This window comes from Zootoca vivipara, chromosome 6, assembly GCF_963506605.1.
Source record: "Zootoca vivipara chromosome 6, rZooViv1.1, whole genome shotgun sequence".
Lineage (NCBI taxonomy): Eukaryota > Metazoa > Chordata > Lepidosauria > Squamata > Lacertidae > Zootoca > Zootoca vivipara.
This window is the reverse complement of record NC_083281.1, coordinates 21,837,525-21,856,423: the sequence shown is the minus strand read 5'-3', so window position 1 is coordinate 21,856,423 and position 18,899 is coordinate 21,837,525. Positions and strand designations below refer to the sequence as shown.

General features: G+C 46.8%; 1 protein-coding gene across 1 annotated transcript; it reads left to right on the top strand.

The window, feature by feature from the left end:
- The first annotated feature begins 1,628 nt into the window (after positions 1-1,628).
- ERFL (ETS repressor factor like) lies at positions 1,629-18,228 on the top strand. Its single transcript, XM_060275261.1, has 5 exons — positions 1,629-1,706; positions 12,153-12,418; positions 16,666-16,855; positions 17,175-17,298; positions 17,606-18,228. Exons 1-5 carry the CDS (start codon positions 1,629-1,631, stop codon positions 18,226-18,228), a joined length of 1,281 nt encoding a protein of 426 aa, XP_060131244.1.
- The last annotated feature ends 671 nt before the right edge of the window (positions 18,229-18,899 follow it).

Sequence of the window (18,899 nt, the reverse complement as noted above, 5' to 3'; positions counted from 1 at the left end):
CTCAATCTTCTCTCCCTCCTAAATTTCAGGTCATTCATGTTTCTTCCTTCGCCGTCTCCCAGCCACACACTCACCCTGCTAAGGCCGGGTCACCAGATCCCTGGAATTTGATCTCCTTAATGTCAGATCAGGCGCTTATGTCCCTGCGCCTATGTGTATTAAAGCCCCCGCCTTTGTAAATACAGAGATAGACGGACATAACCTGCGCAGAGAAGATGGGCGGGTGGAGAGCAACTGGGCGAAGGCAGGTGGAGGCTTCTATTTGTCCACCTGCATCCCAGTCTGAAAACACATCACCCCACCCCCAAACTGGTAGCATCCGCTTGAGAAGATACACACACAAGTGGTTCTTGGCAGAGGAGAGCCGGACGCCACTCCTCACCTACACGATACCACTTGAATCAAAGTTTTGGGCCATTCCGCCGCCAATACTTTTAACTTCCTCTTGCCTTGGGAAAGATCTCTCGTTCAAACATGTTTGCGTTTACAATTGCGGGAGGGAGGGTGTTGACTTTTTGCTCCCTGTTCCTCTTCTCTCTCTCTCTCTCTCTCTCTCTCTCTCTCTCTCTCTCTCTCTCTCTCTCTCTCTCTCTCTCTCTCTCTCTCTCGACTTTTGACTTTTTCCTCCCTGTTTCTCTCTCTCTCTGAGACACAAACACAACAACAACAGTCAGTTGTGTAGCAGGGAGACGGGGTGGTGGTGAGCGCAAATGCTCCTTCCTCGTCTCTTCCGGCTGTTTTCCTATTTACTTTCTCTTCTCGCAGCGAGAGTCTCTTTCATCGCCGCCCCCCTCCGCCTCCCCCACGCACACCCCCGCCACTCCAGCCCGCCTTATGCCGGCGGTGGAGCTGTTGTGGGGAAGTGAGGAGTAGTTACAAGCAAACACCCGCCCCTAATGAAGACAAACGGAGCCGAGCGCTGAGCTCAGGCGCCGTCACCCTTTGAGCGGTTTCTGCCGCCGCGCCCGGACACCTCAGGAGACGGCTGGAGCTCGGACCCTCTCCCCACCCGCCCCATCTCATCGCCCCATCGCCATCACCCTCCCTCCTCGTTTCTAGCGCTCCTCGGGTGGAGGGGTAGAGGGAGACAGAAGGGAGAGAGGGAGGGCAGGATAGTGGAAGAGTAGAGTGCGAAAGCGGAGGAAGAGGAGGAACTCAACACGGGATAAGGAGCGGGCGTGGAAGGGGAAAGAAAAGGAGGGAACGCGAAAGAGGCCCTGAAAAGGAGGAGGAGAAGGAAAGTGTGGAGGTGCAAGGAGGTGAAAAAAGAAGAAGCGAGCGAGGCTGAGGAGGAGAGGGGAGGGGAGCGCGAGAGGGTAGGAGGGAATGTGAATAGGACGGGAGAAGAGAGAGAAAAGGGTTGCGTGGTTGTCTGTGTGAAAGGAATAAGGGAGGACAATGAAGGGCTCACGGGGAGGGAAGCGGGAGAGAAGTTAAGAGAAGAAGGACGGAGCGGGGAGAAGAAGGGAGAGAAAAAGAGCGGTGCGGAAAAGGGGAATGTGCAAGGGACGGAAGGGAAGAAGGAACGAGCGTGTAAGGGGCAGGCGAGGAAGACAGGTGCGCGTCCCTCCCCCCCTCTCCTTCTCTTCCTCTCCTTCTTTCGTGTCCGGGGGGCGAATCCATAAATGATGCGGCTCTCCGGGCCGCGTGTCACTCGCCAGGCGCCGAGCGGAGTCGCCCAGGGCACCGGCTCCTCCGCCGCCGCGGTAATTATCTGACAGCCCGGCCAGCCGCGCGCTCGGCCCCGGGGTGGCTGGAGGGGGAGTGCGGGTGGGGGCGAGCGAGGGGGAGGAGGCGCGTTTCAGCCGCCAAATAAGCCGGCTGAGTTGGGGGGGAGGGTGGCTGAGTTGGGGCGAGGGGGGGTTGGCGGAATCCTTAACGATGCTTCTTGAAGAACCAGGGAGGACGCTGCCCCCTCTCTGGGCACCCCCAAAAAATCCCTCGGATGGACGCGTGGCGCGGGAAAGAGGTAAGGATGGGCTTTAAACCGTTGTGGGGCGCAAACGGGACAACCGGGGGGAGGAAGGAAGCAGGGGACAAGAAAGGGCGGGGTGGGGTGGGGGTGGGAAGCTAATGCAACTTAATAGGAATATGCATCTACATGCGGGAAAACCGTAAGTATAGACCCTTTCTCGGTTATTCTGCTGCCTTTTCTTTCCCTTTCCTCCTCCTTCCTTCGTAGTTTGTAAGTTCCTTGCGGGCAGAGACTTGTCCTTTTCCAGTTCCTCTTTCTTTTAGCTTCCCGGCTTGCTACGGTGTAAAGCGCGCTGATGGAATGAATACATTTGCTGTTAATTATTATTGCTGTTGTGAATCTAAAGTTTTGGCGGGGAGAATCGGACATTCTGAGTGTGATTTTTGGGGAGAGGCAAGCGAAAGAGCTGCCATGAGGTCGTGCTTCGGCACGCAGAAAGGCCCCTGGTTCGGTCCTACGGTAGGTATCTACAGATAGAAATAAAGCCTGGGGAGCTTTTGCCGGTCAGTGTAGGCAGTGCTGAGCTAACTGGGCCAAGGGATAAGGCAGATTCCTAAGAGGGCGGTTGGGCCCAACAAACTCTATTCTGCTAGCTAGCGTGGAGGAAGCAGGTGAGTATTCTGCGGAAGCTGCCCTGCCCTCGTGCAAGGCTGCACTCCCAAGGGTGTGCAATATTAGTGTGTGTGAAGAAGCCGGGAGGGTCCTTGTCCCCTCTCCAATTAAAGAGGAGCCCTTCTCGGGCACTGAGGGGGCTTGGTGCTAGGTCTCGATCCTATGCCTGCTTTGGGGGAAGAAAGTTCCATCAAATGCAGCATGGGACGAACTTTCAAGGAGCTGTGTTTAGGATCGCGGTCTGTTTTTTTTTTTTTGTTCTAATTGAATGAGCGCCACCAACTCAACACTGGACGGCTACCTGTTGCCCTCTCTCTTTCCCTGTGGCTCTTCGGTTGAAAGGGGTTGGGTAGAATGATAATGTGCAGGTTAGGAAAATAAACTTTACCGTCCCCGCCCTCAATACTCGCTTTGTTGGGTGGGCTGCTGCGGATATTTTGGGGGTAGACTTGTGGGGAGCTATACAACTGGGCCGAGGCTTCTCGGCATGCGAGATGGCGCCAAAGAAGCAGTTGATGGCGGCGACCAGCCCTCCCTCTCATTTAATAAGTAATACAGTACTGTATACAGATTTAAGAAATAATAATTCTATGGAAACCAACACCCAAGGGCCAAATGGATCTACACAAGTACACACACACACACACACACAGGGTCACGCAGAGGTATATGTGCAAGGCAGCACCGTTTATTTAAATGTGCACACGCTCTGGGGACGTGTTCACACAACCACAGGCACACAGCGTTCCTTAATGCACGTGACGCAGACGCAACTGCCCAGGCCGACATAACACCAGCAGCCCAACTCGCAGCAAAGCCCTTGAAGCCAACAAGTTTAATTGGAAGGAAATGCCATTCGACCGTTCCCACATTCCAGAGGAACAGATCCACAATTAGTAACGCGTGAGTCCGGCTTACTTCCGAGTACTTCAACTGAAAAGCGGCTTGTGGAGAGGGCCAAACTTCTAGGGGAATACAGCGGCAGGCACACCAAAAGAGAGGCGAATAATTCGCGGGTTCAGCGGGTCCAAGGCGCGGGGCTCTTTCTCCCTCTTCGCGCAGAGCTGCGCTATTGAGCTTTTTGCGCACCGGCGGGCGTAGGGAATGGAGCTCGGATGGCTCTGGGGTCGGCATTGAGGGTTGGGCTGGCTGGCGGCTTCGGCCTTAGTCCGTGCCCGTAGTCCTTCGAATGCAGCAAGAGGCCCGTCGCCCTCTGGGAGCGCCGCGAGAAGCTTGGCAGAACTTTATCTCCTCCACTGTCTCCTGAAAAAAACCCACAACCACTTCCCCACTACCCCACCCCATTTCTTTTGAACTCGTTTCCTCGCTGTTCTAATGCATTCATCCAGTTGTCTCTCTCAAACGGTACAAACCCTCCTGTTGTTTGTGCTTCCTCTTCCCAATCCACCCATCCAATCTCACGACCCTCCTCCCCTTCTCCGCCTCTGCAGGTGTAATCTTCTCGCGCCATGGACTGTAACTGCGTCTCGGACCTGCTGCTCACCTCGCCGGTTCCTGCTCTCTGGACTCCAGGTAAAATTGAATTCACTTTACACACACACACACACACACACACACACACACACCCCAGTAGCGGGTGTTAATTTCAGGGTAGATCCTCCGGCCATAGACCAAACCGGCCCAGCATTTTTCCAGGTGAGACCCCACCACTTTAAAAAGTTTATGTTTCTTTATGTTGAGATTTATATCTCAATCTTCCAGTTCCTATAAACACCCAGGATGATCTCACCCGGCCAATGCTGCCCCCCCCCCAAAATGGGAAATAGTAGAATCTGCAGAGTTGGAAAGGACTTGTAGAATTGTAGAGTTGGAAGGGACCCTGAGGATCATCTAGTGAGTCTGACCCCCTGCAATGCAGGAAAATGCAGCTGTCCCATACGGGGATCAAACCTTGATTCCTGCATCGCAGGGGGTTGGACTAGATGACCCTTGGGGTACCTTCCAACTCCACAATTCTATTATTCTATTACTCTGTGACCTTGGGACTATCACCACTGGGCTCTAACCAACTGAGCTACCTCAGTTTTTAAATAAGAAGATACAACTAGAACCAACATTTTTCTCCTTTGCCTTACTTCCTGCTTTTTATTGTGCCGTATTTATTTATTTTTATTGCATTTATACCTCACCTATTCCCCCCCCCCCAAGAAGCTTAAGATGGCCCACCACAGTGCTATGCACCTTCATCAGGTTGGGGATGTACCCAAGAACTCAAAGCAAATTTAATCACCACCATACCCACCTACAAACTCACACAGATGGCACTGTTTGAGATGTTGTCTTTCCCAAATCCTGAGAGACACAGTGTTCTTCTGTATTATTAGTTTGATTAGCGTGCAGGTAAAAACAATTTAAAGGACCTGGTGACAAATGGCTCAAAAGAAATTTTGGGAAACGCTGAGCTAAGTTATTCTTTGCGACATGGACACACTGAAAAGAAAATAATGGATACCACTGTTCTGTTTCCCATTCATTTTAATAGAACTTGGCAAAATGTTCTGGTGCAGTCTGCTCCTTTCGGATAGTAGAAATGGGTGTGCCATTTGGTCGGTTTTTAATGCTAGCCACACAGTATGTAGATGATAGGGGACCTCTGAGCAAGTGCAGAATTTCTTTCTCTCCTTCACTAGTTCCTGCATAGACAAGGTGAAGTGTTCGGTCCATTATTTATTGCATGCCCAACATCAAACCTAGTCTGATTTGATACCTATGAACATACATACTATTGCTATTGTACAAAAGAATGCTACACATTACTGCTGCTGACATATACAATAACACTGAAATCAACATTCACAAATATTTGAAATCTGCTGTTCTCTCACTATCAAAATTCGGCATGCAAAAATTTCATTTTCAGAATTCCAATTCGACATTGAAGGAGAAACCATTATCTCAAGGGCTTTAGACCTGTTGATATCTCTTGATTGTTTTGATACTGTCAGATGTCAAATGTAAAAAAGAACTACATACTATTGCATGTCAACTATCAAATGCTACACACCATTGCATGCAACATGGGGGAAAATGAAGTTATTTGTTTTTAAAATGTATGCCTAACTTTCATTCAATGAATTCATAGCAACAAAAGAAATTAAAAATGAAGAATTAAAAAAAAAGTGAGTGAAGCTGTGAATAATAAAAAGAAACCACCAGAAAACAGGGGACTGAAGAAAGGAAGGGAAGATACATTATCATATGTAAAATATTCAGCAGTTCACTCGCAAATATCTGAATAGTCAGTGGATATCTGGTAAATATAAAACATTAGAATCTGAAGAGGAGGGTTTTTTTGCAGATGGATCCAGTATAGAGACCATCCAATGAATAAATGCAAATCCAGCAATATGCACTGTATGAGACACAGCTATCATGGCTTCTATGTTCATCCTCTCCCAGTTAGAAACAAACAAACAAACACACAATATCATACCCACTCATTTCACACAGCTAATAACTGCACCCTCCCCCTCTCTCACAGCAAAATCTCCCCCAAGGGTCTAGACTGCTGTGGAGTTTGTAGCTCCAAGCTGAAGGCTGGGGGGCAATAGTGACAATCAAAGGAGCTGGTTTTAACCGCAGGGCACTCTTTTCCATGCTGGGCCTCTGAGGACAGAAGCCTTGCATGTTTCATTAGCCAGCTGATTCTATTTTTCCCCATACGTACACTGAGGCTAAAACCATGGCAGGACAGTCAAAGGAAGAATCTTAGCAGTCTGGTGTTGGTGGGGGAGGAAAAGTCTTACTGTATGTATTTTTTCTGCATTCACATTTCACCTTCTTCCGGCAACGTATGCAGGTTTCCCCAGGCCCCTATTTAAGATTCACAACAACCCCGAGAGGTAGGCTAGCGGTGACCCTGTGAGCATCACAGCTATGTAGCTTTTGAACCCAGTTCTTCCCGTTGTGAATCCAACACATTAACTACACCACCTGGCTCTTCCTTGAAAAAGGGGAGCAATTTCACCTATTTTTGCAGCGTCAATGCATGGCAATTTAACAGTCAGTCACATTGCCAGGCCCAGCACTCTAACAACAGCAGTAGAGTTGTATTTTCCTTAACCTCTCTGTGGTTGTGTATCACATGCCTAGCTTGCTGGTCCATTTGTTTGCAAGGGTGAACTACCTGAAAGAGTTTAAATCCATGGCATGGAAGTTTATTCAGCCTGGGGGCCCACATTTCCACAATAGGCAAATTTCTAAGGGGTGGGTGGAGCCACTTGCCAGGGGTTGTTGGGGCCAGAGGAAAAGGTGAGCAGAGTTTGGAATGTGACCCTTCGTAAAAAGTAGGCTACATTTCAGCAACACACAGGCCTGAGGTTTCTGCAGTACTACAGTATAACCACATCTCTCCACCTTCCACTGAAGCAAGCAAGAGGCATAATCAAGGACACATTTTAACCAGTCAAAGGGACTCCGGGAAGTGTGCTGCAAGGCCAGTGAGAGGCATGGCCTGGGGAGAGACCAAAGAGCCAGCCAGCCAGAACTAGGAGACCCAGAGGTTCCTCCAATTTTAATCAAGGCTCATTTTGACTTAACTGGCCGGTACACATGTGCCCTTTCGAGGTGTCTGGACTGAGCAAACTTATTCCTGTTCCTGCCAATCTAAATCCAGGCACTCCATGTCATTTTGGCAAAAGCTGTAATTTACTAAGCGGTCGTAAAAATAAAAGAGGGGGGGCGATTAATAGGTTGTAGTCTCCTTAAAAAGTGTAAACAATTGGCCTTTGAGCATGTACAAAGTGTCATTCATTCACCACTAAGTAACCCCCTCCTACTGATCGGGTCTTGTTCCTGGGGGAGTTGTGAGCTGGTGCGTCCCTTTCAAAAAGTAGTGGGAGTGGTTGGTGCAGAATTTCCACCTACAATAGGGGTTTTTGAATGCCAAGGAAACTTTTCTGTGTGAAGCTGTCTGCTGCTGAGGAGCTCTTGCACACTGTGTAGGATTATTGGGGTACACACCCCAAGCCTATATGGTTTGTTACTCTGCACCATTGCTGCAAATGTGCTTTGGGAACAAGATCATCCAGCGGTGACAGCGACAGCAAGGTCTCCATCAGGCTTAGTTTCTGCTCTGTGAAGTAGTTAGAACCATGGTGAATCCACTCTTGCTGCTGTGCAAATAGAGCAGGAAGTGCCAATACCAGGCTGTACAAATGAAAAGCAAATTTCTTTCAGCCTCCCATGCTATAATAGTAATAATACACACACCCACACACACCTGTCTTGCTATTTCAAAAACCCCAAGGAAAACATTCCCATGTTCAAGATGGGAAATGGAAACTGGGAAGCCTCCCCAAATCTCCTTGAGTGACTTGAACCGAACCTTTGAGACAAAACTGTCTATCTGTTTAGGCTGCTAGCTGTTTTTCTTATAGAAAAATAAAAGGAAAACTGTGTAGGGAGAATGAAGAGCTAATATTCCTTCTCCAGTCTCCCAGTATAAAGTGGACGGACAACCATGTGGTACTTATTCTACCTTTGTGATAAATTAAAATTTGCTTCGTCAAAATAAAGCACTGAGCAAGTTAAGTAGTGTTCATATTTGAAGGCTACTGGACACGGACAGACCACTGCTTTATCCTAGGGTTTACCAACACCTTAATATTCCAGGGTGTGGGCCTGCAGGTAAACCGCACATATTTTAGAGCTGATGTTGTAGAAACTCTGTGGGCATTACATTACAGTCCTGCTACAATCCCATTGGCCAAGAGTGCTTTGCCCTTGGTGCCTCATGCCTTCAATTAATGCAAGGGGGAGAGGAATGTGACAGGTATCCCCTTTGCACTTTGAGAGGCATCAATAGTGCCCAGGACTTCCCAGCAAAGTATTTGCACCTCTGTTGAGAGGCTGATCTCACACTTTGAGGGCCCTGGCATCCGAGAGGCCTTCGGGAGAGTGAATGTAATTTACTGCAGGGGTGCCAAAGGTGCTCTGTGTAACTGAAAATCAAGGCATTGATCAGCAGTTCATTAGGCCTGTTAATGATAGATTCATAGATAGAGGCACAGATCTGAAGAGGCCGGCCTGACCTCTCTTGCACAGAAGAGGCCAGAGTGTGTCCCTCAGCACCTTCCGCTTGAAGTCCGTTCCCTCCTGAGCTGCAGAGAGAGCTCAGCTTTTAGCCATGATTAATTAGTCGGGGTGGAGGTGACTGAGCTGGCTATCCCTGCTCCTTGGAGATGCCTGCTTTTAAACACAGTGTCAGGTTGTTATTCAAGCCCACTGCGGAATTAAGATCTGAAAGTGGAAATAACTACAAGGCGGAGAGCATCTCAACTTCAAGGGAGAGGTCTCCGAGGACACAGGGAACATTTTATAAGTAGTGTAAGAGGAAACGCACTAGCAAAGGTCTTGCCATGTGCACAAACATTTGTGTTTATTTGGCATGTGCCTGCATGCAACGATCTCCGCATGAATGTTCATGTGGTGTAGAGTTAGACACTAAAAGTAAAATATTGTAAATAGGCACAGTCACTAAAAAAGAAGAGGTGAAGGGGCGGGCCAACAAAAAGAGATCAAATATATTTGACATCTATGGGAAAGTAATGTCAACATCTGCATGCAGTAAAATAACAATATGGAGTCTTATGCACCTCAAGCACAAACTAATTATTCTGGCACAAGCTTTCATAGACTAGAGATTTCCTAAGATGGCACACGTATACTCACCAGAATGTGTGGAGAAAACAAATGTTGGCAATGAAAGCAGTGGGAAATGAAATGCATGAATACAGACTGTGATAATTGTGCTAATGCTTAAATGTATGTGAAATAATTATAGTGGCTGTTCACAAACCCATGTTGATTCTAAAACAAGCATCCCTGCACTGCTATGCTAATTAATACATGCAGTGGGATAGAAAACCATTATCTCTATTCAGGCCACAAGTGACAGAGCTGAACCTCTTGATAAGTGAACATTCAGCAGTTTCATGCAGGAGAAATACCATATGAAAAATACTCATTGCTGACAGAATAGGGAAGTTTTAATAAAACCCAGAAAGATAGTATGAAAAGGCAACCCAACCATTCCAAATTCAATAATAAACACAATGATTGGGGTCTTAATCATGAAGATTATGTACAAAGATTTACCCCTGACTTATACAAAAATATTTCTAGCTTTAATTGGAACCAGTTTTAACCGAACCATTTCAAATTCACTACCAATTTCACTTGATTTTTAGGAATGTCCCATATCAAAGGATATCTTTTTTTAAAAAAAACTTTTCAGGAATACTACTTTGTATGGTATAGCAACTTTTTAAATCCATATGAAAACAATACAAGGTGCAGTGGCACCTTAGACTAACAAATTTACTGTGGCAATGAAATATCACTGGCTTTTTTTTTTTTTTTTTAGCGAGGGGATCACTGTATACTATTTTTTGCCCTTCGTCTATGTCTGCCATCTGAGGATACCTGTTCATATATTGGACAAACTGGCTGCATCCCACAAACACTCGTACAAGAATCCATTTAATCCTTGCAGTGCCATACTTTTACCATCACAAACACAGCAACCCCCTGGAATTAATCTGCACTGTAACTTAATATACATACAGTACTGCAAAAAAATTCACAGCCAAGCTGACATCAACTTTTATAGACTCAGGACTTCTTACGTAAGGTGTTCATTTCGTATTGTTTTTAAACCAATCTTCAGTTGGTTTTTTTGCACTGTCTTAAAAACTATTTTTAGCAGTTTTTGAGGTGGGTTCATATATTGCCTTGAGACACATGTGAAATGAAATTAATTAATTAATTAACCGTGGCCATTTTTAACCGATGATATTCTTAGCATAAGTTGCTATCACAGCCTGATCCATGCAATTTAATGAAAAATAAGTCCCTCAGAGTTCAGTTGACTTAGTCCCAAGCAAGTGTTTAGAGCACTTTATCTCAACAAAACAATATGACCCTAAACCATTCAGGCTGCGTTTTAAGAGCTTTAGGGGAGGCACTTCTCGTGGCCCTGTGGCTGAATGAGACATGTAGTGTCAGCACAAGAGAGGGCCTTTTTGGTGGCAGCACCTTCTCCTGATTGTGGAATGCCCTCCTCTTCGTGGTCACTCTGGTACCGACACTGTTGACTTTTCAGCATAAGCTGAAGACACAAGTCTTTATCCAGGCTTCAGCAGGAACCTTCACAGGGATTTGAATCAACCAGATAAAAATTTGTAATAATTATGTTGCTCTGTTAATATATAAATTAGGGTTTTAATTGGTTGTTTAGTTATATTTTAGTGCTCATGCATTTCACTGAAGCTTTATTTTATCCGTTAACTCACCCTGGGATCATACATTGATGAAGAGAGGGATAGAAGCTGAGTAAATGAATAAACAGCACTAGAAACAGTGGAATGCCCTCTGACCCCACCCCCCCCAACAAGCAGCTGTTCTGTAAAAAGATGACAACCTTCACTTTTCATTTCAAACCAGAACAAGCTTCTAGACCTCTTTGTTCTAACACACACACACACACACACACACACAGAGAGAGAGAGAGAGAGACAATTAGTGCTAAAATCTGAGAAACTGACAACCTGAATCTGTCCATGATTAGTCAGAAGCAAGTCCCACAGGTCTCAACAGGATTTAGTTCCAAATAAATGTGTGCAATTGCTGCCTCTGAAAGGACAGGGGGAAGTCTACAGTTAAATCAGTTACTCACAATGCCATTCCATCCCTTTGCCACCCTCAAGTTCTCCCCCCTATTTTAAATCTGTTTTGAAGTTTTTTCCCTTCTTATTTTATGAAATAAATAAAAATATATGAGCAACCCCCCCCAAAGGCAATGCACATTTGGTTTCAGAATGATTTTTTTTTTTACTCGTACACAAGCATGCGTAGATTTAGCTAGTGACTAATCAATTAATCAACCAAAGCTCATTTAATCAATTGACTTTTAAATCAGGTGACAGCGCCGCAATGCATCAGTTTCCTAAGAGGTCGCTGCATTTTGGACATTTAACCCCCTTTCCTTTGCATGCTGCGGGGGGGGGGGGCTGCCATGTTCCGGGACACAGGCAGCCTCTTTTTGCATCCACACAGATAGGTATGGGGCTTACGCCAGAGAGTGCTAGGTCCTGCTGCTTTTCTCGACAGGGGTGCCAACTTGAATAAAATATTGGAGGGCCCAGGTAAGCCCCGCCCCTCAAAATCGATCATGTGACACAGTGCACGCACTTCATTTGAATGGCAATGCCCATCAAGTTGGGGGCGGGGCGGCCTCCCATTTTAAAAGGGAAATTCCCTTATGCTGAATAGGCTTCCTCACGAGAAAAGGGAAAACTTTACAGCTATGCGGCCTCCTCAAATATTTTATTGGGGGGGCAGAAGACCCATTGGCCCCTAGGAGTTGGCTCCTATGCTTTACGAGGTTCCAGAATTCGTGAGCCCCCAGCACGCAAGTACCTGCGTACCTGCTCCAAAGGTGTAGGGGGGGGGGAAGAGAGAGAGAGAGATCCAGCAACCTTATGATCTCTAGAAACATAAGTGATCCTCCGGCTTGTCTAGAGCAGCCCCTCCCCCCTTCTAGCCGGTTTATTCTTTCCACCTCTCCCCTGCAGGGTTCGCCTTCCCAGACTGGGCCTACAAGCCAGAGTCAAGCCCCGGCTCACGCCAGATCCAGCTGTGGCATTTCATCCTGGAGCTTCTGCAAAAAGAAGAATACCAGAACGTCATCGCCTGGCAAGGGGACTACGGGGAGTTTGTCATCAAGGACCCGGACGAGGTGGCCAGGCTGTGGGGAATCCGTAAATGCAAGCCCCATATGAACTACGACAAGCTGAGCAGGGCCTTGAGGTGAGGTACTGGGTGGGGACTGGGAGGAACTGGGACGCCCTACGGCGCCGGAACCGGCCAGTTTCAGCACTTTCGCTCCGGGACAGCGCCTCTTGGGCAGCAGGATCCGCAGGCTTCTGCGCTGTAGCAGCACAGCGCCCTCTAGACCTGCCCTGCCGCATTGCGGCCTATTCTGGTTGAACGGGTTTTTTGAAACCCGTCTAGTTCTCCCAACTGCTTTGGAAAACAACTCCCAGCGTGAATTTATGTTTTTATATTTCTTTATTCCTTCATACTTATAGTGCAATAATGTTCAATCAGGGCAGGCATTTGAGTGGGGGCCAGGTGGGGGAACTTCCCCGAGTCCTTTAAATAAAACCACTAGAGTTACCATTGGTTAAAAAGTTTGAAACTGATTAATTTTATAACTAACTGATTGGTTATTGATTAAATTTAAGGAGTCATACATGGCCTAAAGAAACAGTTGCACGTCTTGCTGCTTTGGAGATTTCGAAGAAAGGAGATGGTTTCAATTAAATGTATGAATTTAACAGACCCAGTAAGCCAATTGCACCATTCATGGCCCATTTCTCTAGAGGAGGTGGAGGGGCTGGCCATAACTTGAGATGGAGAGTCTGGTGGGATTGTCTTTCTATATCTCCTCCTTCTTCAGTGACAGAAATCTCCAGGTTGCCCAAGTTGGACCTTAGAAGAATTACAGAGCTATTTGATTTCTCCCAGTCTGTCTACAGCCCTGGTGTAAAAGGAACCCATTAAAGGGTGTGTGAAAAAGCACACGAGCAAAATTAAAGTGGATTTGTTGCCTCTTAACATGCTTTAGTTAATCTCCCGTTTTTCACAGAGTGGGTTAATTAAAGAATGGTGAGAGGATGCCCCCTACCTGTGCATGATTATGCATGAAGTAGGAAATCTAATCCTTAAAAGATATTGGGCTGTGTTCAACCAAGTTTCACTGAGAGTAGTGCCACATAGCACGCCCACTGTGAAACTGAAGGGATTTTAGGAGAGAGTGTGTGTGTGTGTGTTTTTTCCTTCCATTTGATTACTTTAAAAAGTTGAACACTCCGCCATACCTGCCTGACTGAAGCAGAGCTTGTAATCCTGCTCAGAGGGTACAGAAGGCAACCTTCTGCATGCAGTGGCTTTCAGCATTGCCAGTAATGTGATGGGTATGTCAGGCAGTGGGCAAGAAGGAGGGAGTGAGTCGTTTGTTCAAATCCCACCTCAGCCATAATCTCACTGGGTGGCCAAAGGCACACTCCTCTGTTGTCTCCGGACAGATGCCAACCAAAATGGCACCATCACTCAGCCTCACATCTGTGATGTGGACAGGATAATACAGGCCTGCCTTTCAGGTCTGTGGTAAGGGGAACTGAGATAACAGAGCTGCGGTTGTCTTGAAATGCCCTATATTAATACTAAGTTCTAACACACACACACACACACACACACACACAGAGGAACGTGCCCTGATTAATTCGGCAACATCTTTATTTTATTTTTTTTGGAAGTTATTTTTCAGTTTTCAAAATAACAGCTGATATAAACTGCTGGTCGCAAACCATCATCTATAAAAAGAGGCATTCTCCCCGTGCAGGAAAGGGATGCTTACGAAAGACACACACATATATCATTTAGAAACAAAGAAAGTACTATTAGTTTGCTCACTGGCAAACTTAATCCATCAGCTGATTAATCAGTTAAAACTGATATGATCCATCAGTTAGATTTCTGCAACATAGACAACTGGACTAAGGATGCAGTTTCAACACATACCTACCTGGAAGTAAGCCCCATTGAAAACTACGTGACTTACTTCTGAGTAGAGATGTATAGGATTGCACTTTATAAGTATTTTTTGCTATGTGTAATACTGGTTTCACATGCAGTCATGCAACATACCCTGTTCCTTACGTTACTCCCAGGACTTTATCAAATTCTTGAGATGTGAAGGGGTGCTTTTTATTCCCTGTTCCTTCGCCTACCTCTCCTAAACACCGCTAAAACCCACAAGAGCTTTGCTACCATCCTCTCCCAGTAGCCTCTCTGTGTAATTGATCGACAGTGATATTTGTTATTGCTTATTAATTAACTGCACCTCTCTGGCCACTTGAGATTCCACCTCCCTAATTAATATTTATGAGGAGCTAAGTGCTATTGACGCTTCCTATTAACTGAGCCCGGGAATTCGTCTCTGCTCTGCCCAGTAAATAAATGCTGAAGACTCCTTGATAACCCAGGCTCCCTCCCCAGGGCACCAGTTTAAAGGCTACGAGATTTATTGCCAGCATAGAGCTGGATGACATGTTATGACTCACTAGGGGGCGCTCTTTGCTTGGAAGTGGTGCCCAGTCCAATTTCCCCTAATAGGCCACTAAGGGGGTGAAATTTGGTGTTGCCTGCAGAGGGCGCTGATTCCTAAGTCAGGGCACAATGTCGCAAGTTGGCGCCAAGGAGCATTTGTGATGTGATTTAATATAGTACAGTTTTTCATTTAAAAATATATATTAAAACTTATCTTGTATTTTGGAGAGGGTGTTTGAAATCTTGGAAGGTGATGCACCTCGGGTTCTTTTGAAAGGACAATTTATTTATTTTTTGCATAATAAATCAACCTCTGTGTAGATGGTCCTGAAGCTCAGCTGTTCTTCAATGGATTTTCCACCAACTCCACAGCAATGTTCTATAACACCATGCGCTAATCCTCATCCTCCTTTTGACCAGCACTAGCAGAAAAATTGTCAGGGACCCAGGTGGTGCTGTGGTTAAACCACTGAGCCTAGGGCTTGCTGATCAGAAGGTCGGCGGTTCGAATCCCTGTGACGGTGTGAGCTCCCGTTGCTTGGTCCCAGCTCCTGCCAACCTAGCAGTTCGAAAGCACGTCAAAATGCAAGTAGATAAATAGGAACTGCTACAGCGGGAAGGTAAACGGCATTTCCATGTGCTGCTCTGGTTTGCCAGAAGCGGCTTTGTCATGCTGGCCACATGACCTGGAAGCTATACGCCGGCTCCCTCGGCCAATAATGCGAGATGAGCGTGCAACCCCAGAGTCGGTCACGACTGGACCTAATGGTCAGGGGTCCCTTTACCTTTACCTTAGCAGAAAAATTAAGCAACACTGCGAGTCATAGAAAAGTGAAACAGCACACGTGTGTTCTGTTTACATAATTTCTACACATTGCAGAATTCATCATTTTGTGGTGCAGAATTCAGATTGCTTAGAGGATTATTTTTATTTTTATTATTTCATTTTTGCATTGACTGCACACAGTCCTGGTTACCACTATTTAGTTGTTGGGATCCATGTTTCCTACTGAACGCGAAGGCTGGCACAACACCAAACCCTTTCATGCTCTGCCTCATGTTTGACTAATTGGAATAAAAAACGTCTTCTCCCTTTTATTCCCCCTTCGTTCCACATGTTGGGTGATGCCATACATTGCTTCACAACTGCAACACATAGTGTGGAATTTTGAATTGGGTGGTGCAGAATCCAGCTTCCTGAAATTCTTAAGATTTATTCTTCTTCTCCTTTTAAAACTGCAAGTTTCTAGTCCTCATGGCTGCAGAGATCGACGTGTGTGTGTGTGCGTGTGTGTGTGTGTGTGAAGCCATATTTGGCAAAATATCAGGAGCTCTTCTTGCTGGTTGCAGATGCTGAGCAGGCCTTTCAGTTAACTGGGTTTGTGATTTCACTCTCTGCAAAACGCAGCTCTTGCTTTTCCCTCCCCGCCCCCTGGCTAATAAGAAAACTAATACTGTACTTATAATACTGCTAATAATAATAATAATAATAATAATAATAATAATAATAATATCCAAGGAGCTCAAGGTTATGCACCTGTTTCTTTGCCTGTTTTATCCCTACAACAATACTGAGTCTGAGACATAGGTTAGACTGAGAGATGGTGGCTTGCAAATTGTTCCTTAGTGGGTATAATGGCTAAGTGGGTATTTGAACCCGGATTTCTCCAGTCTTGGTGAAACAAATTATTCCATTGTATGAAAAACAACCACGTAATTTTTCACTGGCTTTTGATTTGGCCTGGCTATCTATTCACTGGACTAGTCTTTGTTTTAACCACAGAATATTTGCAGGCCCTTGTGTAAAGTAGACTCTCCTGGTTCTGGTGAGCAGCTGCGACCTCAGTTTTGCACATCCCACAATGACACTTTAGCCCCCTGGGGATTTGTAGCCATCCTGCTCGCTGCTGGCTCACCTGGCCCCTTGCTTCTTTCCCTGCCAGGTACTATTACAACAAACGAATTTTGCACAAGACCAAGGGCAAACGCTTCACCTACAAGTTCAACTTCAGCAAAGTGGTCCTGGTGAATTACCCTCTCTTGGACATGGCTGCCAACTCCCCGTTTCTGCTGGCTCAGAACCCTTTCAATGGGAGCAACCCTGGGACAGATTGTGCCCCTCTGACCCCTGAGGTATGGTGCAGGAAAGAGGGAACCACGTCTGTTTTTTAAGAGGGTATCTGTTGAGGGTGTATCCTCCCGTTTGCTCCCCTTCAGAGCACGTGTTTAAGCTCAGAGTCGTGAGCTGGGCCTCTGATGTCAGAACGTTGTGCTGGAATAGTGCCAAGGAGCATATGCAGAGTGGCCATTTCTACCCCACCTTCTCCTTTTTAAAAATATTTTCAGCCCACAGGGCCAGGATGGTCAGATCAGGAGGCAGCGAGATCAGCCACTGACCATTTGAGCCCATGCATCTGTGTAGCTCATTCATTCCATTTTCTCTTCCCCCTAGACCCTGCAAAGTCTCTTCTCCAGCCCCCGTTTGGGGGACCCGGCCACCCGCACCTCACTCTTTGAACGGCAAACTGAGACAGAGAAGCTCAGACTGGATGCAACCTTCCCTTTTCTGGGGTCAGGTGAGAGCAAGCTGTTTATCCTCTCTCTACCATTCAATAATAATAATAATAATAATAATAATAAATCTGGGAAGGCTATGCTTTCAAGGTAGGAATCCCTAATTATTATTTTTGCTGCTTGTTCATTTTGTTGCCTTTTAAAGAACTCCCCATAAAGGTGATTGCCTCTCTTTCCATATTGCTATGATTCACACCAAAATAGTAATATGAAAATATCACGACAATGAATTGGGATTCCAGCAAATCTAAAGCCTCTCCAGCATGGACTGGTTGCTCACACCTCTTTTCCCCCCCTTCTCCCCCACAGGTGTTGCTGGCTATACAAAGCCCCCCAGTTTGCTGACTCCGTATGGCAGGAACGCTTCCTTCCCAGATTACCCCTGGAATTTCAACCCTTACCTGTCCAGCTCTTTCCCCCTGAACAGCTCCAAACTGCCCGCCTCCCTGTACTCCCCCCACTTCTACCCCAACCCCCTGTCTGGATCATTAGCCCAGCTTCCAGCACCCATTTCACTACTGCCGGGAGATAGCACAGAGCGGGCTGCAGCCCTGGGGGGCAGCTCTGTCCCTCGCCTCTGTCTCCCTCCCCATGGCATGACCCTGCCCCTCCGTGGCGCTGGGAATGCGGCCGTCGAGCGTGAGAAGGAGCTGCTGGGTCCCAGGGCCCAGAGCCCTTCAGGGGGGCGAGGAGCCAAAGAGGACCCTGGCTCCGATTCAGAGTTGGAGATCACAGACCTAAGCGAATGCAGCTCGGAGAACGAAGGCTGCGATTTCAGCCCCGACAGCTTGGAGGCGATAGAGAGCCAGGTGCAGAATTACAAGCGGCTGCAGACAGAGCGGACGGCAGGGGCAACAGCCAGCAAGCCGGAAGGGGTGGCAGAGGCCAGCCTGGGCACTGGCAAGGAAGCGAAGAGTCTGCCAGGCAGCTGAACGCAAAGATTATTAGGAGCCCCAACTGCTGGTCCCTCTCCATCAGTAGCCAGATTCTTAAGAGTTTAAAGCAAAGGAAAGAAAACAAAACCTACCCCATTTGTTTGATGTCTCTATTTTTATAGGAAAATTTTATTCATTGATTATACTGAGTCTAATTCCCCAAAGCACCCTCACTTTCTGCTCCCCGTTCCCTTCACCCTGGGCAAAATACTCATCCTTCCCCCCCTCAACTTCATCAATGGAGGGCCTTGTCTTCACATTCCTGGGGAGGACCAGGTTGGAGCAAAAAGTCTTTCTGGAAGAAAGGGACGAGGGCTCAGGACAGGCAGCAGAGTGTGGCAAAGATGGGGGGGGGGCTGTGAGGCTCCAGATCTTACTGGACTCCCAGCTCCCAGCAGCCCATATGACCGATGGTCAGGGATGATGGGAGTTGCAGTCCAGCAACACTTCAGAGCTGAAATGGCCTCTTCATCACCTCTTCCAATACCATGGGAAGATACCTTCATGCACTTTGATCACCATCTGCCTCAGCTCTCCCTCCCTAGATCAGTCCCATTAAACTTCCTGGACCGGCCAGCTCCACACGATCTCTGAAAATTTCCACAGGCTACATTAATTCCTGCTACCCCATGTAATTCTTTTGACCTCTTTAAAAGCCAGGTTTCTAG